This window comes from Anguilla anguilla, chromosome 1 (genome assembly GCF_013347855.1).
Source record: "Anguilla anguilla isolate fAngAng1 chromosome 1, fAngAng1.pri, whole genome shotgun sequence".
In the NCBI taxonomy this organism is placed as follows: Eukaryota; Metazoa; Chordata; class Actinopteri; order Anguilliformes; family Anguillidae; genus Anguilla; species Anguilla anguilla.
The window spans coordinates 71476874-71493563 of record NC_049201.1 but is presented as its reverse complement, the minus strand read 5'-3'; the positions used below and the strand labels follow the sequence as shown (position 1 = coordinate 71493563).

Genomic DNA, 16690 nt, shown 5'->3' with positions numbered 1-16690 from the left:
ACTACAATTCTCACATGTGAAAACAAAGCGTGACTTGAAATAGGATAGGTTTTTTTCCTGCTCTCATCATTGAAGTGGGATTATTTTTATAGCTGAAATGTGGGGTATTCATATGTGGTTTTGGAACGCATGGTTTATCTGTAAGGGTTTTAATGGTCACCATTTATTTAAAGGGCATTTCACAAAAGTCTCAACACACTATACATTTAAAACAAAATGAAAGGATAAAAAAAACGCATTTGGGGGGTCCTACTATGATTTTGAAAGTGGCTGATGAATGGTGTACTTGAGAGGCACAGGGGGCGCCACCAGGGATTTTGCGCCCCAAGCATTGGTTCTCAGTTCAGGGATGGGCCCCAGTTAGCAGTCAGCAGTTATTTTGGGTTTGCCGGGTACATTTGTGCAATATCAGTCTGTAACATTGTAAACACATTTCTGTATTGTGCATAATACAGAATATATTCTTTACAAGTGCAGCAGTTATGCCCCCTAAATAACTGTCTGAAGAGTTCTTCTCTATGTTATTCTCATATGTGAGTTTGAACTCTGCTTTGGGGGTACAATCCCAAAACAACATCACAAGAAAGAAAGATATTACTAACAAAACAGATTAACAATCCAAATGACATTCACAAGGTATTGTCAAAGAATGTTAAAAGAAATATTTCTATTCTAATTGTGCACACCCATAAATATATTGATACTCTCTTGATCAGAGTACATCATAAAGATTAAAAGGACTCCTGTGTTTTGTGTATGAATTCCTCAGTCCGTCTTCAGACTGCTGTACACCACGTTGTCCTGTTGGGCCTGAAAGGCCGTCGTTTGAGGGGCAAGGTGGGCGACAGTGCTGTAAGTCACGTCAGAAGGAGACTAGGTAGAGAGAGGCACACAGTCACTGCCCCAGTCACATGACACACAGCATAGGACACGTATTTATAAAGATGGATGACGCAGCTCCATCAACAGACACACAGCTGAGTTACAGTTGGCAGATGTAATGCAGAGTGCAGTGACTCACACTTCCATGTCAATGGTACAGTAGTTCAATTTATTAATAAAGTCCAGCTTTACAATGAAGTCCTCGTACAGTGTATTTAACAATCCCAGAAATCGCCAGTGGCGTTCTGAATTAATATTTCGTTTTGGGCCTTAATTTCAGTACCACATCTATCCTGCTGTCGTTTTGTACTCACTGTGGCATCACTGGTTTCTGCTCCCTTGGACACATCAACAGTGGTGTCTACAGCACAAATGCAAAAGAGTGTACATCACATGTTGTTTATAATGGCAACAAGGACATTGAAGGTTATGCTGAAACTAAAGCTAAAAATAGGTAACATGGTATGACTATGTAATCTTAGGGTTATAGCTAGGTAAGCTGTTTATCTTAGTTGACTTAGTTGAGTAGGCACAAGTGCAATAACTATTGCTTGTTTTATTTGCATAAACTGCTTTGTTGCTGTTTTTTGTTGTGTTAATCAGATTAACCTACAGGGTCCAAGTTAAACTATGCGGTCGTTCCCTGCACTTGGAACTGTACTTCCCTCTAGGGTTTTCAACATGCTTGTTCCTGGTTTTGGTTATACACTTTGTTGTACGTCGCTCTGGATACAGGCCAAATGCCTGTAATGTAATGTAATGTAATGGTAGCAGGTAGCATGTCTACAAGCAGAACAGCTGAAATAAGGGCTAAAGAAATTACTGGAATGTTACAGGTACTTACACACAGCGTCATTGTTAGGAGTTGTGGGCAGCCTGAACAAAACAGACAATTGTTGTATTAGAGATAACCTTTATAGGACCTATAGTCATGGTCATGGACAGAAACTATGAGAGTATCAGACTGAGTAAATAAAATTTCTTAATTTCAGTTTGATTGCGCAGACACCATGTAACAGTTGGACTGAGAGGATGGTAGCATGTTTTTTATTTCTATAAATTCATCTCATGACAGAGAAAGAAAATACTCACCCACTAGATTTCCTTTTTCCTGAAAAAGAACAAAAAGAGATTTTTTACATTTTTGACACCGCACATGTAAAGAAATCAACATTATTTATAAATAATTCAACAGTATATAACTAATTTTTGACAAAAAATGTCACTGTAGAACTCTGCAATTCTCATGTCACAATATGTTGAAGCTTTCCTCAGACAGCAATGAGCGTTAGTTAAAATCACTGGCTTGTCATAATCATTGAATGTAGTTCAGACTAGTTGTGTTGCACTGATCATAAAGTAATCTTGTTAGTATAACTGAAAATGCTACTGGCTGCAAAGCAATGAAACTAACTCAGCACTGGAGCTTAAAGATGACTAGACTAGCACAGGAATTTGCAGGTCGGAGCCCACAGCCAAAATGAAAAATAAAATATAAATTCTTTATGTTTTCCAATTTCATAGTGGCATATTTTAGAATTTCAGATTGAACATGCCTTGTTTGGTAAACAGATTCATGATGATAACATATTTCTTACAATGATTAAATATCCCTATACTACTTAACAGCTGCATCCACGATATAACGTCAAAAATTATGTATGTGCTAGTCTATTAAACAGTCACTGTGTTGCAGCCTGTAGTATGGGTTAGATAAAGGAATCAAATGTTAACCATTTAATGTACTTATGGCCTCTTGCTATAGAGTGGTCACCAACACTTGAGAAACGCAGGACTAGTGCACACTACAGAGTAGCCATCAGAAAGACTCACTGTGTATCCAGTACAGACCGGCTCCTGTCATTCCTAGGAGGATCACAATCACAGTGAGAATTACTCCAATACCCACTGGTGTCTTCAACCAGGCTGAAATTTGTAAAGGGGATTTGAGGAGAGTTAGACACTGAGTGAAATGAGCACCAACTTTCACATTTTGAGGGAGTTATTCTGGATCTCCACATATTCTAGTACATACTGTGGCCTTTTATTTTGTTTTTAAGCAATTAACCAGCTTTTCATTGAGACAAAAGAACCCTCACAGCCAATACCTGGTCTGACACAGTTCAACAAGTAAAACATATTGATAAATAATTAATGACACAATTGACAGTTATTGGTCTGGTAGCAGAGCAAGCATGCTCTAGCACTAGGTTTGCTGCTACGGAGCATGCTTGCTCTGCTACCAAACCTGATGCTTCTGAATGTGGGACCACCACCACATACTTGGACACACAATTGACCTGCTAGTGTTACAGCTAGCACTAGCTTTTCTCTCTCTCTCTCTCTCTCTCTCTCAGAAAGTACACCCATTAGGCTATTATTTATTTATTTATCTCCACCCCTAACGTTAGTTATTTAGAGACCCCCACAAAGCTCAGATTATAACTCGAACCCTGGTTACACTAGTCACAGTTACAGTGTACTGCATTTTCAGCTTACTCATAAAATATTATACACACTTTTAATATGTAAACTGCATCTAGCCTAAGAGAAGGATAAAAAGTCACTTTGCTTAAAATGTTCATTTCCCTCTGCCTACCATAGAGTACAAACAATGCATGTGGTTTATCAAGTTTGGCCTAAATTGTGTAAAAGGCAATTATCTGACAGAGACAGAGAAAAGCAGATCTTGAGGACTCTGCAGTTTGTGTGGTGATGTGGCAACAACGCGCACATGGTCATTTCGGTTTCGTCTGGAACAAACTTCCTTAAATCGTCCACGCAGATTAAAAGTCACAGAGAGGAGTCCAATGGTAAGTTTAAAAGAAATTAATTTTCAACAATAGTGAGGATACCCACTGGATTGGAGACTTGCTGTGGTGTTAAAAGTGGTTGTAGAATGTGCAGTCGAGGCTAGAAAGGCAAAAAACATGAATTTATATAAAATACATATAAGGTTATACTCATCTGTACAACAAATTGAAAGTTATAATTCATTTGGGGCATAATCATAACTTAACTGAAAGACAGATTTAGAAATGAGTCAAAGTTTGATATCAACTCAAACTAACTAGTTTTTTCTTTAAAGCCATTGTTTCCCATATCAGAACACAGCGGAAGTATAAATACTTTTCTTAGTCATCACAGGAGGTGATGTGGGTGGCTTCTCTTTCTCTAAAGAAAGAAGGAAAGAGAAAAATAACACAAATGATTGTTACTTTCATTACCAGAATGGGATATTTGTTGACTTATCCTATTGAAACAATGTGATTAGTAAATATTATGAAATCCCACAGGAACTTCGTATTAGAAAGCAATTTTGTGTTGGAAAGATATTTTTTGAAGGGTTAGAAGTAGCAGCAGATGCAGACGTGAGAACAACCACAGTGCTTCATTGAGAAAAAAGAACCCCTCACAGCCAATACCTGGTCTAACACAGTTCAACAAGTAAATCATATAAATACAAAGTGAAAAACTACATGACAGTTATTGCTTTGGATCCACAAATTTTTCAGAAAAAACTTTAGAGATTAGCCTTTATTCCTAACACGCACAACACATAATGCATCTCTGTTTTTCAATCTTTTGCCAGTTTTTCAAAATGGAACCTCATTGTTATACATGGGCTTCAGCTCCTAGTACATTGCAAGCCAATGACAATGTCAGTAGTCTGTGAGCCAGGAACCATGCTGCAAGGTTGATTAGGTGGAAGGAGTTGGTTTATGAGGGAATGGGGTGCACCTGAATGAGGATAAAAGTGGGGGGAAGAGCACAGTCAAGGGAGAGACTGTAGGGGAGGAAAACGCTCCAGTGGCATTGCATGGTGTGGCCTGTCAACCACTCAGAGTTGTTTCTTTTCTATTTCGTTTCACGTTGTCTCTGTGTGGCGTGAGTGAGAGTGTTATTTTTGGTGGCAGTAGGAAAAGATTACCTGATGATGAACCAGTGACAGCTGGGGGGAGAAGGGGGAGAAAAAGAGTGAGTTAGCAAACCGAAGCTCAGGCAAAACAGGCAAGTTCTGGAGTGGCCAACAATGGCAGTGTGGAAACTCATTCCCTGTACAGTACGGAGCGTGAGCGATTCTGTGCTGTGTCACAGGGTGCGTGTGTCTGCTGTCACGGAGGGAGGACCACCGGCTGATGCAGGCTGCTCTAACTCCCCCAGGAAGGTGAGGGGCTTGAGACGCGGTGGATGGAAGACCCAGGCAGTGCAAGTGCGAGCGGGGCGCCAGACTGGGGATTTTTATTTTTTAATTTTTTATTTGGGGTGTAGCTTGGCTGGGCAGTGTGGCGTCAGCCGATGCTACATCCCCCGTTATCTTTCAGTTTTATTTAAGTTTTGTTGTCCTTTCTGTTGTTTGTGTGCAAGCTTAGGTTTGTTTCCCCCCCTCTTTCGAAGGCAAAATAGGGGTTCCACAGCACGGGCCTGAGGGGTAGGGGAGCTCACTGTGCAAGTAGTGTATTGAGTGTGCAGTGCTGAGTCACCCCCTTATGCAGAGCAGTGTGTTCTTTGCCATGTTACTGGTGTGTGTGCAGTGTGCTTACCTGCGTGTCCTGTGCTGTGGGAAGGAAGGGGGGTGGGGCGCCTTCGGGGTAATAGCAGACGTAGGGGTGATGGGCATGGTGTCATGTGTAACAGTGTTTTCCTGAACTGTGTAAAATAACGATTGGCAACTACTTTTATTTACCTGTCTGTGGGTTGTCTGTGGTGGTGTATCCTGGAAACAGGGGAAAAAAAGAATTTCAGGTGAGCAATCTCACTCTTGGCAGAAAGAACATGAACATTAATGAAATTTGGTTATATTTTAAATTATGTATTTTCACTTAGGGGATAATTTATCCACAGGGGTCAGAGCAGCAGGACAGCTTCTTGTAGTAAACAGCCTTAACTCCACTCATTCTATCTAGTGCCAAAACTATAACCTGGCATCTCATTTATGGGACATGGCAAGTGCAATGGGTTTCCAGCCATATAATAGAAAATCAAAGGAGGACTATTGAATATGAATAATGAATGAATACATCTGAATAAATAAATGGATTAATAAATAAATGAAAAAATCTTCTGTAGTCAATGTCAAATCATAACCTCCAGTTATAATGACTAAGGACCAAAATACAACAAGCGCTTGTCTTTTAAGTTGCGAATTAACTTTGCATGTGTGGTTTATAAACTGCAGAGAGAAAAGAAGAGTACGGTACTTTGGTCTTTTGTTCTTCCACTCTGGTCCTTGTTCTTAGCTTCAGCACAGTCATTCAGTTTAGAGTTGATGGTCTCAAACTGATAACTACAGCAGTATGTCAGAATAGAGCCAGATGTGTGGGGGACAGTGAAACTGACTGCTCGCTCTTCTGTTCCAGCCTGGGTGCTCTTAGTATGTGTTCTATTCCTGTTGGAGTACAGGAAGAACTTTGCTCCAGTGATGTCAGGAGGGGCTTCACAGCGAATGCGTGTCTCAGTGTGTTCTGTGGAGACTGAGATTTTGGGCTTCCTCAGATCTGGAACACACAAATTATACAAGATACAGAGAAATACATTTGCAGGGTCACAGTACTGATTGTGTTCCCTGTGGCTAAATGTGCAGGAGCATCCTGATGGTTTTACTTGTAGGGATCTGGCAGGAGGAGCTGGAGTGACTGAGCTGCATCCCTTACTCCATGTGCACATTGCTTGGGTTAGTTTTATATAAGTGAAACATTAGGTCTATGGGAAGCCAGAAACAGGCTTTTAGTAAGACAGAAATTAAAACTGACAGTCTGCGCTTTAACCTTTATCTTCATTGTTTCATTTCAAATCCAATGTTCTGAAGTATAGAGTCAAAAAGACAAAAATGGTGTCACTGTCCAACTGCTTCCAGACTGAAATGTACACACATGCATAGACACACGCACACACACACCAGCGCACACACAACCATACAGTGCCTTCAGAATGGTTTTGGCCCCCCAATGATTAATAATTTTTCTGTCATGCATTTCTTTACAGAAACATTCATTTAGAAATGACTATTTATTATATATTAACTGACCTTAGCACCTGCTGTTATATTTCAGACTCCATATGTCAGAATTATGAATTCTTACCCAGCACAGTCACTGTGGAGGCGTCACTACGAAGAGCAGGTTTCACTCCTTCCTCCAGTCTGTAGAAACATGTCATGGTGATCTCATTCCTTGCGCTGTGACTCCTACTGAGCAGCTCAGCTCCAGTGACTGAGCGCTCACAGTCTGAGCCATTGATCTGTCCTCTCTGATTAGTGGTGAAAGTGCAGTGGGACGCAGGGGCAGAGTCAGGTCTGCTGCACCTCAGTATCACTGATTCCTTAATGGACATTACTGCAGCACTCAATTCTAACTCAGCCTTTGGCAGTTTACCTGCAAAAGTTCAATGATCCATTTAGTTTCAATCATCAGTTATGCTTGATTTTCCACTCAAACAGCTGTATTGTAGGCACTTTCATACAGCACCCGACCACAAACTTCCACTTCAGTTTTGTTTCTTTGATGGAAGTAAGATTTACCTTGGGGCCCATTCACAATCGAATTTATAATGAATTTGTAGGAACTACAAAAGATATAACACGGTTAATAAAAACAAGCTGAAGTTACGGCCAAGGCACTGTAGGAGCATGTGAGAATTACAGCAATATTGGGTACATCATTTAACATGAGTGCTGAATGTATGTGCTTATCCAGTTTGTTTTCAGCTGATCAAAGCAGTGTAATTATATTTTGGCAAATTATGTACAGTAAAACTTGATATAAAGAGAGAATATATGAAAGATTACATAACTTAAATTGATATTAGTCAAAATATGAACTGTATAATGAACTATATGTGCTTGTTAGGGTAAACATACTTGTCTTGCTTATTCACAGCTACGACAATTGCTTCACTAAATGGATCTGCCTACAGATGGTGCTGTAGCAGTGTGTCTCTGGCTGGGTGTGAAGCACAAGGAATTGACACATTGCAGTGCTTGTCACAGCTACACCCACTTGAAGATCAAGTTAATGTGAATGTGAATTGTGGACGGAGGAGTGTAGCACAGTGGGTAAGGAACTGGGCTTGTAACCGAAAGGTCGTAGGTTCGATTCCCCGGTAAGGACACTGCCGTTGTACCCTTGAGCAAGGTACTTAACCGAAATTGCTTCAGTATATATCCAGCTGTATAAATGGATACAATGTAAAATGCTATGTAAAAGTTGTGTAAATCGCTCTGGATAAGAGCGTCTGCTAAATGCCTGTAATGTAATGAATGTGAGGGGCAATTGTCCGTTTGGTCTGGAAACATGACAAGATCATGACATTATACACAACTATCACTGTACAGGGTGCAATGCTGTGGCTAAACAAACAACAAACGAATAAATTGCACAGTGAAAGGGCAAACTGGCAGCTCTCAGCTTTACGTAGAGCTCATAATGCTTGTTATTTAATTGGTAACTTACTAGTGGATCTGTCACTGCGTGGAGAGAAAAGACAAGGGTCTGTATTTACACTGTAATCTTTTGAACTGTGAGAGCAGACACTGCTGTAAGTAACACATTCCAGTGGAAAATGTTGGCTGGACACGTGTAGTAACGTTTCTGCTGTGATATTGTGAAACCTCTCATACAATAATTGTGTCCTGTCTGTGCGGATTAAAAGAAGTGGCTGCTGGTTACATGGTTTCAGAGGCTGTGCATGCTAGCCCTGAACCGACTTGCAGCGATTAAACTGACCTACACATTGTTGGGAAACAGACAGTTTTGTGTATTCTGCGTTTGGGAAGTTTCCGCTGGGCCCCGGGGGGGGAAGGGGGTGAGCCCCCCTGTTGTATTCAATTTCAATGTGAATGGTACCTGTTTGAATAGGTAGGATGGATTTGAATTTGAATGGTCCAATCGGAAGGAAGCACAGCCTCTATCACCAATCAGAGGCAGTGCTCCCTTTTAACAATATAATTCCACAATATGCAAATACCAGTCTACTGGAAACTGTATAAATCTGATCACCCACCAATACTATTTTGAACTTCCTTGCTGAGTTGTTCCCGTAGCCGGCTGCGTAATAAATCTTCCTGTTTTTACTACAAACTTTTGATCTGCTTCTTCCTGGGCTAACGGTCATTTTACCTGTTTTTGGGAACATCTTGATTCCCCTACAAATTGGCGCTGCGAGCAGGGTGGATTCGATTCCGGACCTCCGTGGGTTCCCCGACCAATGCAAAAGGAGTGACTACTTTGTTCTACCACCATATAGTTAGACAATTGGGAGGCAAACTTGCGGAGGTCTGGAACGCTCCACCCAGTGGTATGTAACCTATACTGTAACTTGACCGGTGTAGAAGCAATTAATTGTTTGTAGTTAAAAGCTGCGTCTTTTTGTGTCTATTGTGATGTTATGTTTTAACTGATTTTGTATCAGGTAATGTTTTGAAAGTACCAGCGCTGATGATGATTTTGAATATAGCTATACTGTGACAGGGTGATGTTCATCCTAACCTGCGGAGAGTGAGTTTTCACGCCAAGAACAAAAGGTGAATACGTGGTTGCGTAGCTGCGGCAGGCTGAGTTTTTGGCCCACGGCCCAGAGTGACTAATTATTTTCACGTCTGGTTATTCGGTCGTGGGGACCGATGAAGCGAATATCGTGTCTGTGTTTTCATGTCCCGGGGAGAGTTGAGTTTTTGCGCCCCGGCTCAGAGTTAAAGACAAGGGAGTGTCTCTAACTTGAGTATCTGTGAGTACGTTACCGCGGCACGTTGACATTTCAACCCGCAGTCCAAGGTGACAAACTATTTTCATATCTTGGGTAGTAGGTTTAGAAATACCTACGAAGCGTACTCTTGTCTGTGTTTTTATGTCCCGAGGAGAGTTGAGTTTTTGCGCCTCGGCCTAGAGTGAGAGACAAGGGAGTAGTCTCTCACTTAGGTTTTTGTGAGTTTGTGCTGAGGCAGGCTGAGTTTTTGGCCCTCAGTCCAGGGGACGAAGGTTGTACCGTACCTGGAGTATTAGGTGAGTGGGCTATTATAGCCGCTTTTCCTAAGAAGCTTACTCGTGTCCGACGTGAATCACGTCATTGTTGTGTTTTCGATACTGTTTTGGGTCATTATTGTTGTTTGACATTGTTCTGAGTCTTTATTGTTTCGTGTTCGTATTGTTCTTGATAGTTTGTTAAGTGTTGGCCAGTAACGCGCATTTATAATTATATATTATTATATCTAGATGCAGACTGATATGAAGTGTACACAATATAGTTGACAGAATGTATTACCTAAGTAATACAATAGAATCATAGATAATAGTATCAACTGATTGAGGTTCCGGTTTATTAGCCTAAGGACTGCGGACCCTATATGAACCTGAAATAATGGAGTAAGGTTAATAATGACTAATCTACAGATCTCTGAAGAGTTTTTCAATTGTGGGGACTAAAAATGGTGAAAGACAGGTTAAGTGAAGAAGGTTAGGAAGGCTGCTATGTGTTCTCTGCTAGGGAAAAAGGTGAGAACGGGCCTTTAGAGATACGCTGCTACTTATGGTAATTCAGGGAATGAATTGAATAGAGGCAGTGGTGATTTCCTGACCATGGTAATTGATGGTAGTCTTCCCATTTTTTGAAAAAAGCATTGTGGAGTAATTGGTTACGCTTTAAGAGACTGTAGTGATCTATTGGGCATGGGCTGCATATATATATTTTAAGAAATAGCATAAGGATGTGGACACCATAAGCCCCTAAATATTCTTCATTTATGAGCCCAAGATAAGGGAGTAAAAATAAATAAATAAATTAGATATCATCCTATAGGGCTATCAGCCCTACATATATTTATAAATATTATACAACATTAAAATGTAACTGTGGGTGATCTGTGGGGTTACCAAGGGCAACTGAGGCCATGTAAATACACCAGAGATGGAGGAAGGATTTTAAATGACTGGTGATATTTGAGCTTGTGGGTGGATAGGAGATTCCTGACTAGTGCAGGAACCCCCAATACAAAATGGGGGATTGGTACAAGAAACCAACTAATCAATTCAAACTGACTAATCATTTGTTTTGAGTGAATATTGCAGGCTTGTGTCCCAAGTGTCTTTCACAGGATCACAGAACTGGACCTGACCCAGCTGAGGACAAAGCAACATTCCTGGTTGAACCTGGATCCTGGTGAAAAACATAATTGGACGACATTTTATCCAAATTTGGTCTGGACCACACAGGCTCATGATTCCATCAGCTGACTCCAGTGACTGGAACTCTGGTGTGGTCCTACATCACATAGTTAGGAAAATACAAGGGTGAGACCCAATATGGGGCACAATAATCCCCGTCTACCCTTATAGCCCCTGGGGGCTATCTATCTCTCCATTCACACACATATTTCCAGGACAAGATGTGCACCAACACGGCAGGCGGAAGTTGAACCTGGATGATGGCCCCACAAAAGACATTTTTAATGTTGTACATTTTTGGTGTTTTGTTGTAATGTTGTATAGTATATAGTGAAAGGTAGCCACTGGGTCCATAGCGAATGGCACAATATTGGTGACAAACGGAGGACTACTTCCTAACCAAACTAATCAATGCCTAACATTTCCTACTGCTCTAATCGAACTGACACCTCTACCACTATCTCTATTCTAATCACTCCTGATGTCACCAGTAAACACCTCTGCTCCAGCACTTCATAGCTGGGTGTTAACCCTAATAACAAATGCAGAGAAAAGGCAACAAATGGCCCAGTGGCTAGAAGGTGGTATTTGTGTGTATTGTCACATTGTAAGTAGAGGTGCCTGTACCTGGTAATAGGCCTTGTACACGACACTTGTAGAATTCTTTCCTTTGTTTTCTTTAACATTATGCAGCCGGCCTTACCCATATCAATGGGTTCTCATATATCATGCTTACTACACTTTTAGAATATTGGTCAACCTCTCTTACTGTCTGCCCAGTGCCGACCAGCAGCAGATGGGCTTCCCCTTTGTGAGCCGGGTTCTGCTCAAGGTTTCTTCATATTAAAATCTGGAAGTTTTTCCTTGCCACGGTTGCCATAGGCGTGCCACAAGGGGATTTTAGGCCTGGGTTCTATATGTGGGAGGTGTAACTGACCAATTGACAATACTGTTCAGATTTCCTGTAAGCAAGTTGACCTCGCCATATGCTTTATGTTGGGTCAAAAAGGAGGGACTGTTGGGAAACAGACAGTTTTGTGTATTCTGTGTTTGGGAAGTTTCCGCTGGGCCCCGGGGGGGGGGGAGGGGGTGAGCCCCCCTGTTGTATTCAATTTCAATGTGAATGGTACCTGTTTGAATAGGTAGGATGGATTTGAATTTGAATGGTCCAATCGGAAGGAAGCACAGCCTCTATCACCAATCAGAGGCAGTGCTCCCTTTTAACAATATAATTCCACAATATGCAAATACCAGTCTACTGGAAACTGTATAAATCTGATCACCCACCAATACTATTTTGAACTTCCTTGCTGAGTTGTTCCCGTAGCCGGCTGCGTAATAAATCTTCCTGTTTTTACTACAAACTTTTGATCTGCTTCTTCCTGGGCTAACGGTCATTTTACCTGTTTTTGGGAACATCTTGATTCCCCTACAACATAAATACCCGTCCAAATTGGGAGAGCAAATACAGAAAATATTTTTTTCTTCTATATATGGAATAATAGTTTATTGTGATATTGTAATGCTGAAATCTTCTAATCCAAACCCATGTAAAATTCTTCAAGTAGAAAGCACATATATAAAAGTATGTACCTGCTTTAGAAAAGGTTGATGGCTCTGGAGAGAGTCCTGATAAAACAGATTGTTAGAGTGAGCTTTGCATTTTGAAACATTGCATAAAAGGAGGCAAATAATGACTGACAAACTTCTCATGACACACAGACCAGTTCTTTTAACATTATGGCTGTATTTTCCTAACTGTAAGTACAGAGAATTACTCACCTTCTATTTTTCTTTTGTCACTGCGTGGGGAAGGAGAGCGGGGGTCTGTGGGGACAGAGTAATCGCAGCTCACTTCTGTCGCCCCCACAGACTGCAGACCCTGCTTCAGGTCATCCAGTTTCACTAAAAAGTTACAGACTTTGTCTTTTTGTGTGGTCCATGTGCTTCTGAAGGGCTCAGATGAGTCTCCAATGTACAGGTTACAGGTGACATTAGTGCCAGGTGGGTGGTGTTTCAGCCTTATCTGACAGGCCAGGTCCACCTTCCCACCACTGTTCCCCACACCAATCTCTGGTTTCTGTAGGTCTATGAAAAGAGAACGCACAGGTCACAGAGCAGAAATACTGAACTGCATAAAATCCTAAAAGGTGTGTTAATATCAGGCCTTAACAAATAATATTTACAGTATTAAGAGAGCAGTCTCTCCCTGCCTAAAGTGGTATACATATCAACAAGTAAAATATTACTTTTATTACCATTTCATTACACATATACTATGTATTTATACCATTTCAAAACTTTTGTGTATAGTTACAAATTGTTTCTGTTAAATGTTTTCTTACTGATATACAAAGAACCAACAGAAATGCGGGAAGCCTCTTCAGAAACTTGAGACCATGCACACAGAATCTTTTGCCACAGAAATCCAGTCAAAGTTAAAGCTTAACAAGCTACAATTCCCTGTCTTTGCAATATGTTTAATGTCAAAACAATCAAAAATCAAAATACATGCTGAGTTTTCATAATTATAGTGCTCCCCACTTTCTCTACCTTTTACCACAAAAACAGATTTAAATCAAATTGTTATCTGTCATTGAACACATTACTGTTATGTAAAGCTAATGTATTAATACTAACCATAGTACATACTGAAACTCAAACAATAGCTATAATTTAAAGATGATAAATGCTTTTATCTGTCATTCAACAAGTTATTGCATTTCCACATATAATGTTTTCTATCAATGTCAATGTCTGAAGTAGAAAGAGGCCCAGTCAGGCTTTTTGTGAAATCATGAATGATCTTTGAATGTGATGAACCCTTAGCTCTAAGTCCTGTTGATGAAAAGTTTGTACAAAAAATTTCCTGAGACCCTATCAGTGGTTTCAGACCGCATGCAACAGTTTCCTGAGAAATACCCATTTCAGTCTGCTGCAAGGTACCGTACATACACACCAAAATTAAAATACAATAAAATGAGAATATGTAGTGTACCATTGCTAATTGTAAATATGAGAGGATGATAACAATAAAACATTCTTATTTCTCCTTCTGTTTTACAGTATTCTCTGTCTGTCTATCTACAGCCATTCAAAATCAGAACATCTATACAGTACATGTTTCAGTTAAATGTTAAAGACAGGATTGACTCCAAAAAAGCTAAAATATAGTAAATATTAAAAAATATTAAAAATAAATTAAATAAATTAAAATATCCTCATGAGAAAACATGCTTTTTGTGATTAAGACCAGCGACTCATATTCCCTGCAGGGAACAGAAATGAATTGCCGGGTCATAGGAGGATATGTCATATATCCTCCTATGATCTTAAATGGACCAGCATATATTTAATAATTTAGCTTTGCACACAGATCATAGTAACATAAAGCACCAAAGAATCCCTTTGCTTGACCTAATAACTTGGACAACATATTGAACCATCTCACTAATCTGGCTGCAGATACCAGAAGGGAAATGTGATAAATTTGGATAATGCTATTTGTGGCTTTTATACTGACCTTCAGCATCGGCGTGCAGTATGAAATCTGGCGAACATAAGGCAAATGAAACAAATTAAAGTTTGATCAAAACTGTCCTCCAGATATTTATTGTTAACTTTCTCTGACATGCCATGATCAGCCTGAAATGTAAACATTTGTAAAAATCTACATAAAGAAATGTGATTAGTTTAGATGAAAAAGAAACGAAACTGGAAATAAACACATTGTCACAAAGCCACCGAGAACTAGAAGAAATTAACTGCTGCAGATCTGTCACTGCTGGCCACTGTGACAGACAGAGAACGCAGAAAGAGAATGAGGAACAAGAAAAGAGAGAAATACTTGTTTCACTCACAGACCAGCTGGATGGCAAAGGCCAGCAGCAGAGTGGTGTAGAACTGGGACCACATTTCAAAGAGGAGGAACACAGCAGTGAGCAAAAAGAAAGAAGAGCAGATACTTGTCTCAGACTGATCGTGTGAATACGGAAGTACATTTTTGGGGTGGGACAAGAAACCACAGCCATGTTCAGTTGCAGGCCATTTATGTACCTTTTAGGTGGGGGAACTAGGCTTGTAACTCAAAAGGTTGTGAGTTCGAATCCCAGCTGGGACTCTGCCATTTTACCTTATAGCGAAGTACTGAGCCTAAATTGGTTGAGTAATATATCCAGCCATGTATATGAATTGTATGTAGTAATGTGATCTAGGAAAGTCACTCTGGCTAAATTGTAATTGTAAGTAAACCTCAAATGGCAGCAAAAAAACTCCCCAATGAGAAGAAATCTCGAGAGGAACCCTGCTATTGAGGGGGAGCACATCCTCCACTGGCCAATTTGGTATAGAGACAGCAAATAAACTGGGTAAGCAGGTTACAGCTGAGATGAAAGCTAACAGGAATGATAGAATAGCAAATGGTATAGCTCAGAACAGTGCAGTTTAGAGGAGCCGGATGATGGATATGGAGCTCCAGACAGCGGCAAGACCAGGGCAAGGGAGGAATAGGGTTGAAACAGTCCGTGACCATGGAGCGAAGGACAGGACTGGAGCGATCTTTGAACTCAGGGCGAGATAAGGGGCGGGAGCCCCATGGAAAGAGAAACCGTAAGGCCAAAGCCCACTGACAGCTTCTCATTAGAGGCCTCTGCACCTTGACCTCTTCCTTCAAGCTCGCCCACATCACCCCACTGCTGAAAAAGCCCACTCTGGATCCCTCCGTCATCCAGAACTACCCGCTGGTGGAATGACCTCCCCGTGGCGGTCAGAACAGCAGAGAATCTTACTACCTTCAAACGCAGACTAAAGACTCATCTCTTCAGGCTGCACCTCTCCCCACCCCTCCCTAGCCTATAGTTTAGCTCAATGTACCTAGTTAGGATAATATGATTACGTTAGTTTATTTGGCAGGATTGTTTTTGTCTGATTAGGCAAATGTGATTCCAGTGCTAGTTTGTACTTGGTAGGATTGTTGTTTGCTGAACAGGTTACTCTACAGGGTTGGAGTCCTGATCGATGTGGTCACTTCTGGCAGTACGATCTTTACTTCACTCTAGTGTGTTTCTTTTGCACCTCTGCACCTTGACCTAATGCACTTGTTGTACGTCGCTCTGGATAAGAGCGTCTGCTAAATGCCTGTAATGTAATGTAATGTAATGCCTGTGGGGCCAGGCGCCACCAGCAGATGGCAGTGTAGTGCAAGATGCATAACATGTATCTCTGTCTGCGCCATAAATGAATTCAAATGTAGTGGAGATTTTGACTGACAATGAAAGAGGAAAAAAAGATGATCTGTCATTTTAGTATATGGAAAAATTTCAGCTCGTAGCCTCAGAGGATAGCAAGACAGCTAGCTAACACATTTACATTGCAAGAATTCATCAGGTGGATTATTTGTTGTTGATGAGCTTCAGCACTTGAACCTTGCCATGCTTCACATGAGTATGGTTTGATTAGTTATAGTTTGTGCCTGTTGGCGTTCATCACTGAATGCGTTAATGTATGTGTGGGTGTGTGCTTATTTTACATTGCTCTGGATTAGAGCACCAGCAGATTAAAATGTAAAAAAATAATGGCACACTATTATTTTGATGCTTAAATCACTGCTGCTAATGCCTTTTCTTTATGTCAAAATCAGACATTATATACCA

At 40.7% G+C, this 16690-nt stretch overlaps 1 protein-coding gene and 1 long non-coding RNA gene across 2 annotated transcripts in view; both read right to left on the bottom strand.

Annotated features, from left to right (window-relative positions):
• Positions 1 to 16690, bottom strand: part of LOC118230221 — a 249467-nt gene that overhangs the window by 28184 nt on the left and 204593 nt on the right. The window contains exons 21-24 of the mRNA XM_035423076.1: positions 5570 to 5599; positions 4814 to 4834; positions 4012 to 4056; positions 3742 to 3795 (exon numbers count right to left, since the gene is read on the bottom strand). Coding sequence (XP_035278967.1) covers positions 3742 to 3795; positions 4012 to 4056; positions 4814 to 4834; positions 5570 to 5599 — 150 coding nt within the window. The remainder of the gene's footprint in view (positions 1 to 3741; positions 3796 to 4011; positions 4057 to 4813; positions 4835 to 5569; positions 5600 to 16690) is intronic.
• Positions 833 to 1528, bottom strand: LOC118223711. The gene is made up of 3 exons (XR_004764490.1): positions 1496 to 1528; positions 1197 to 1243; positions 833 to 873 (listed from the first exon to the last, which is right to left on the bottom strand). It is a non-coding gene; the product is annotated as an uncharacterized LOC118223711 (long non-coding RNA).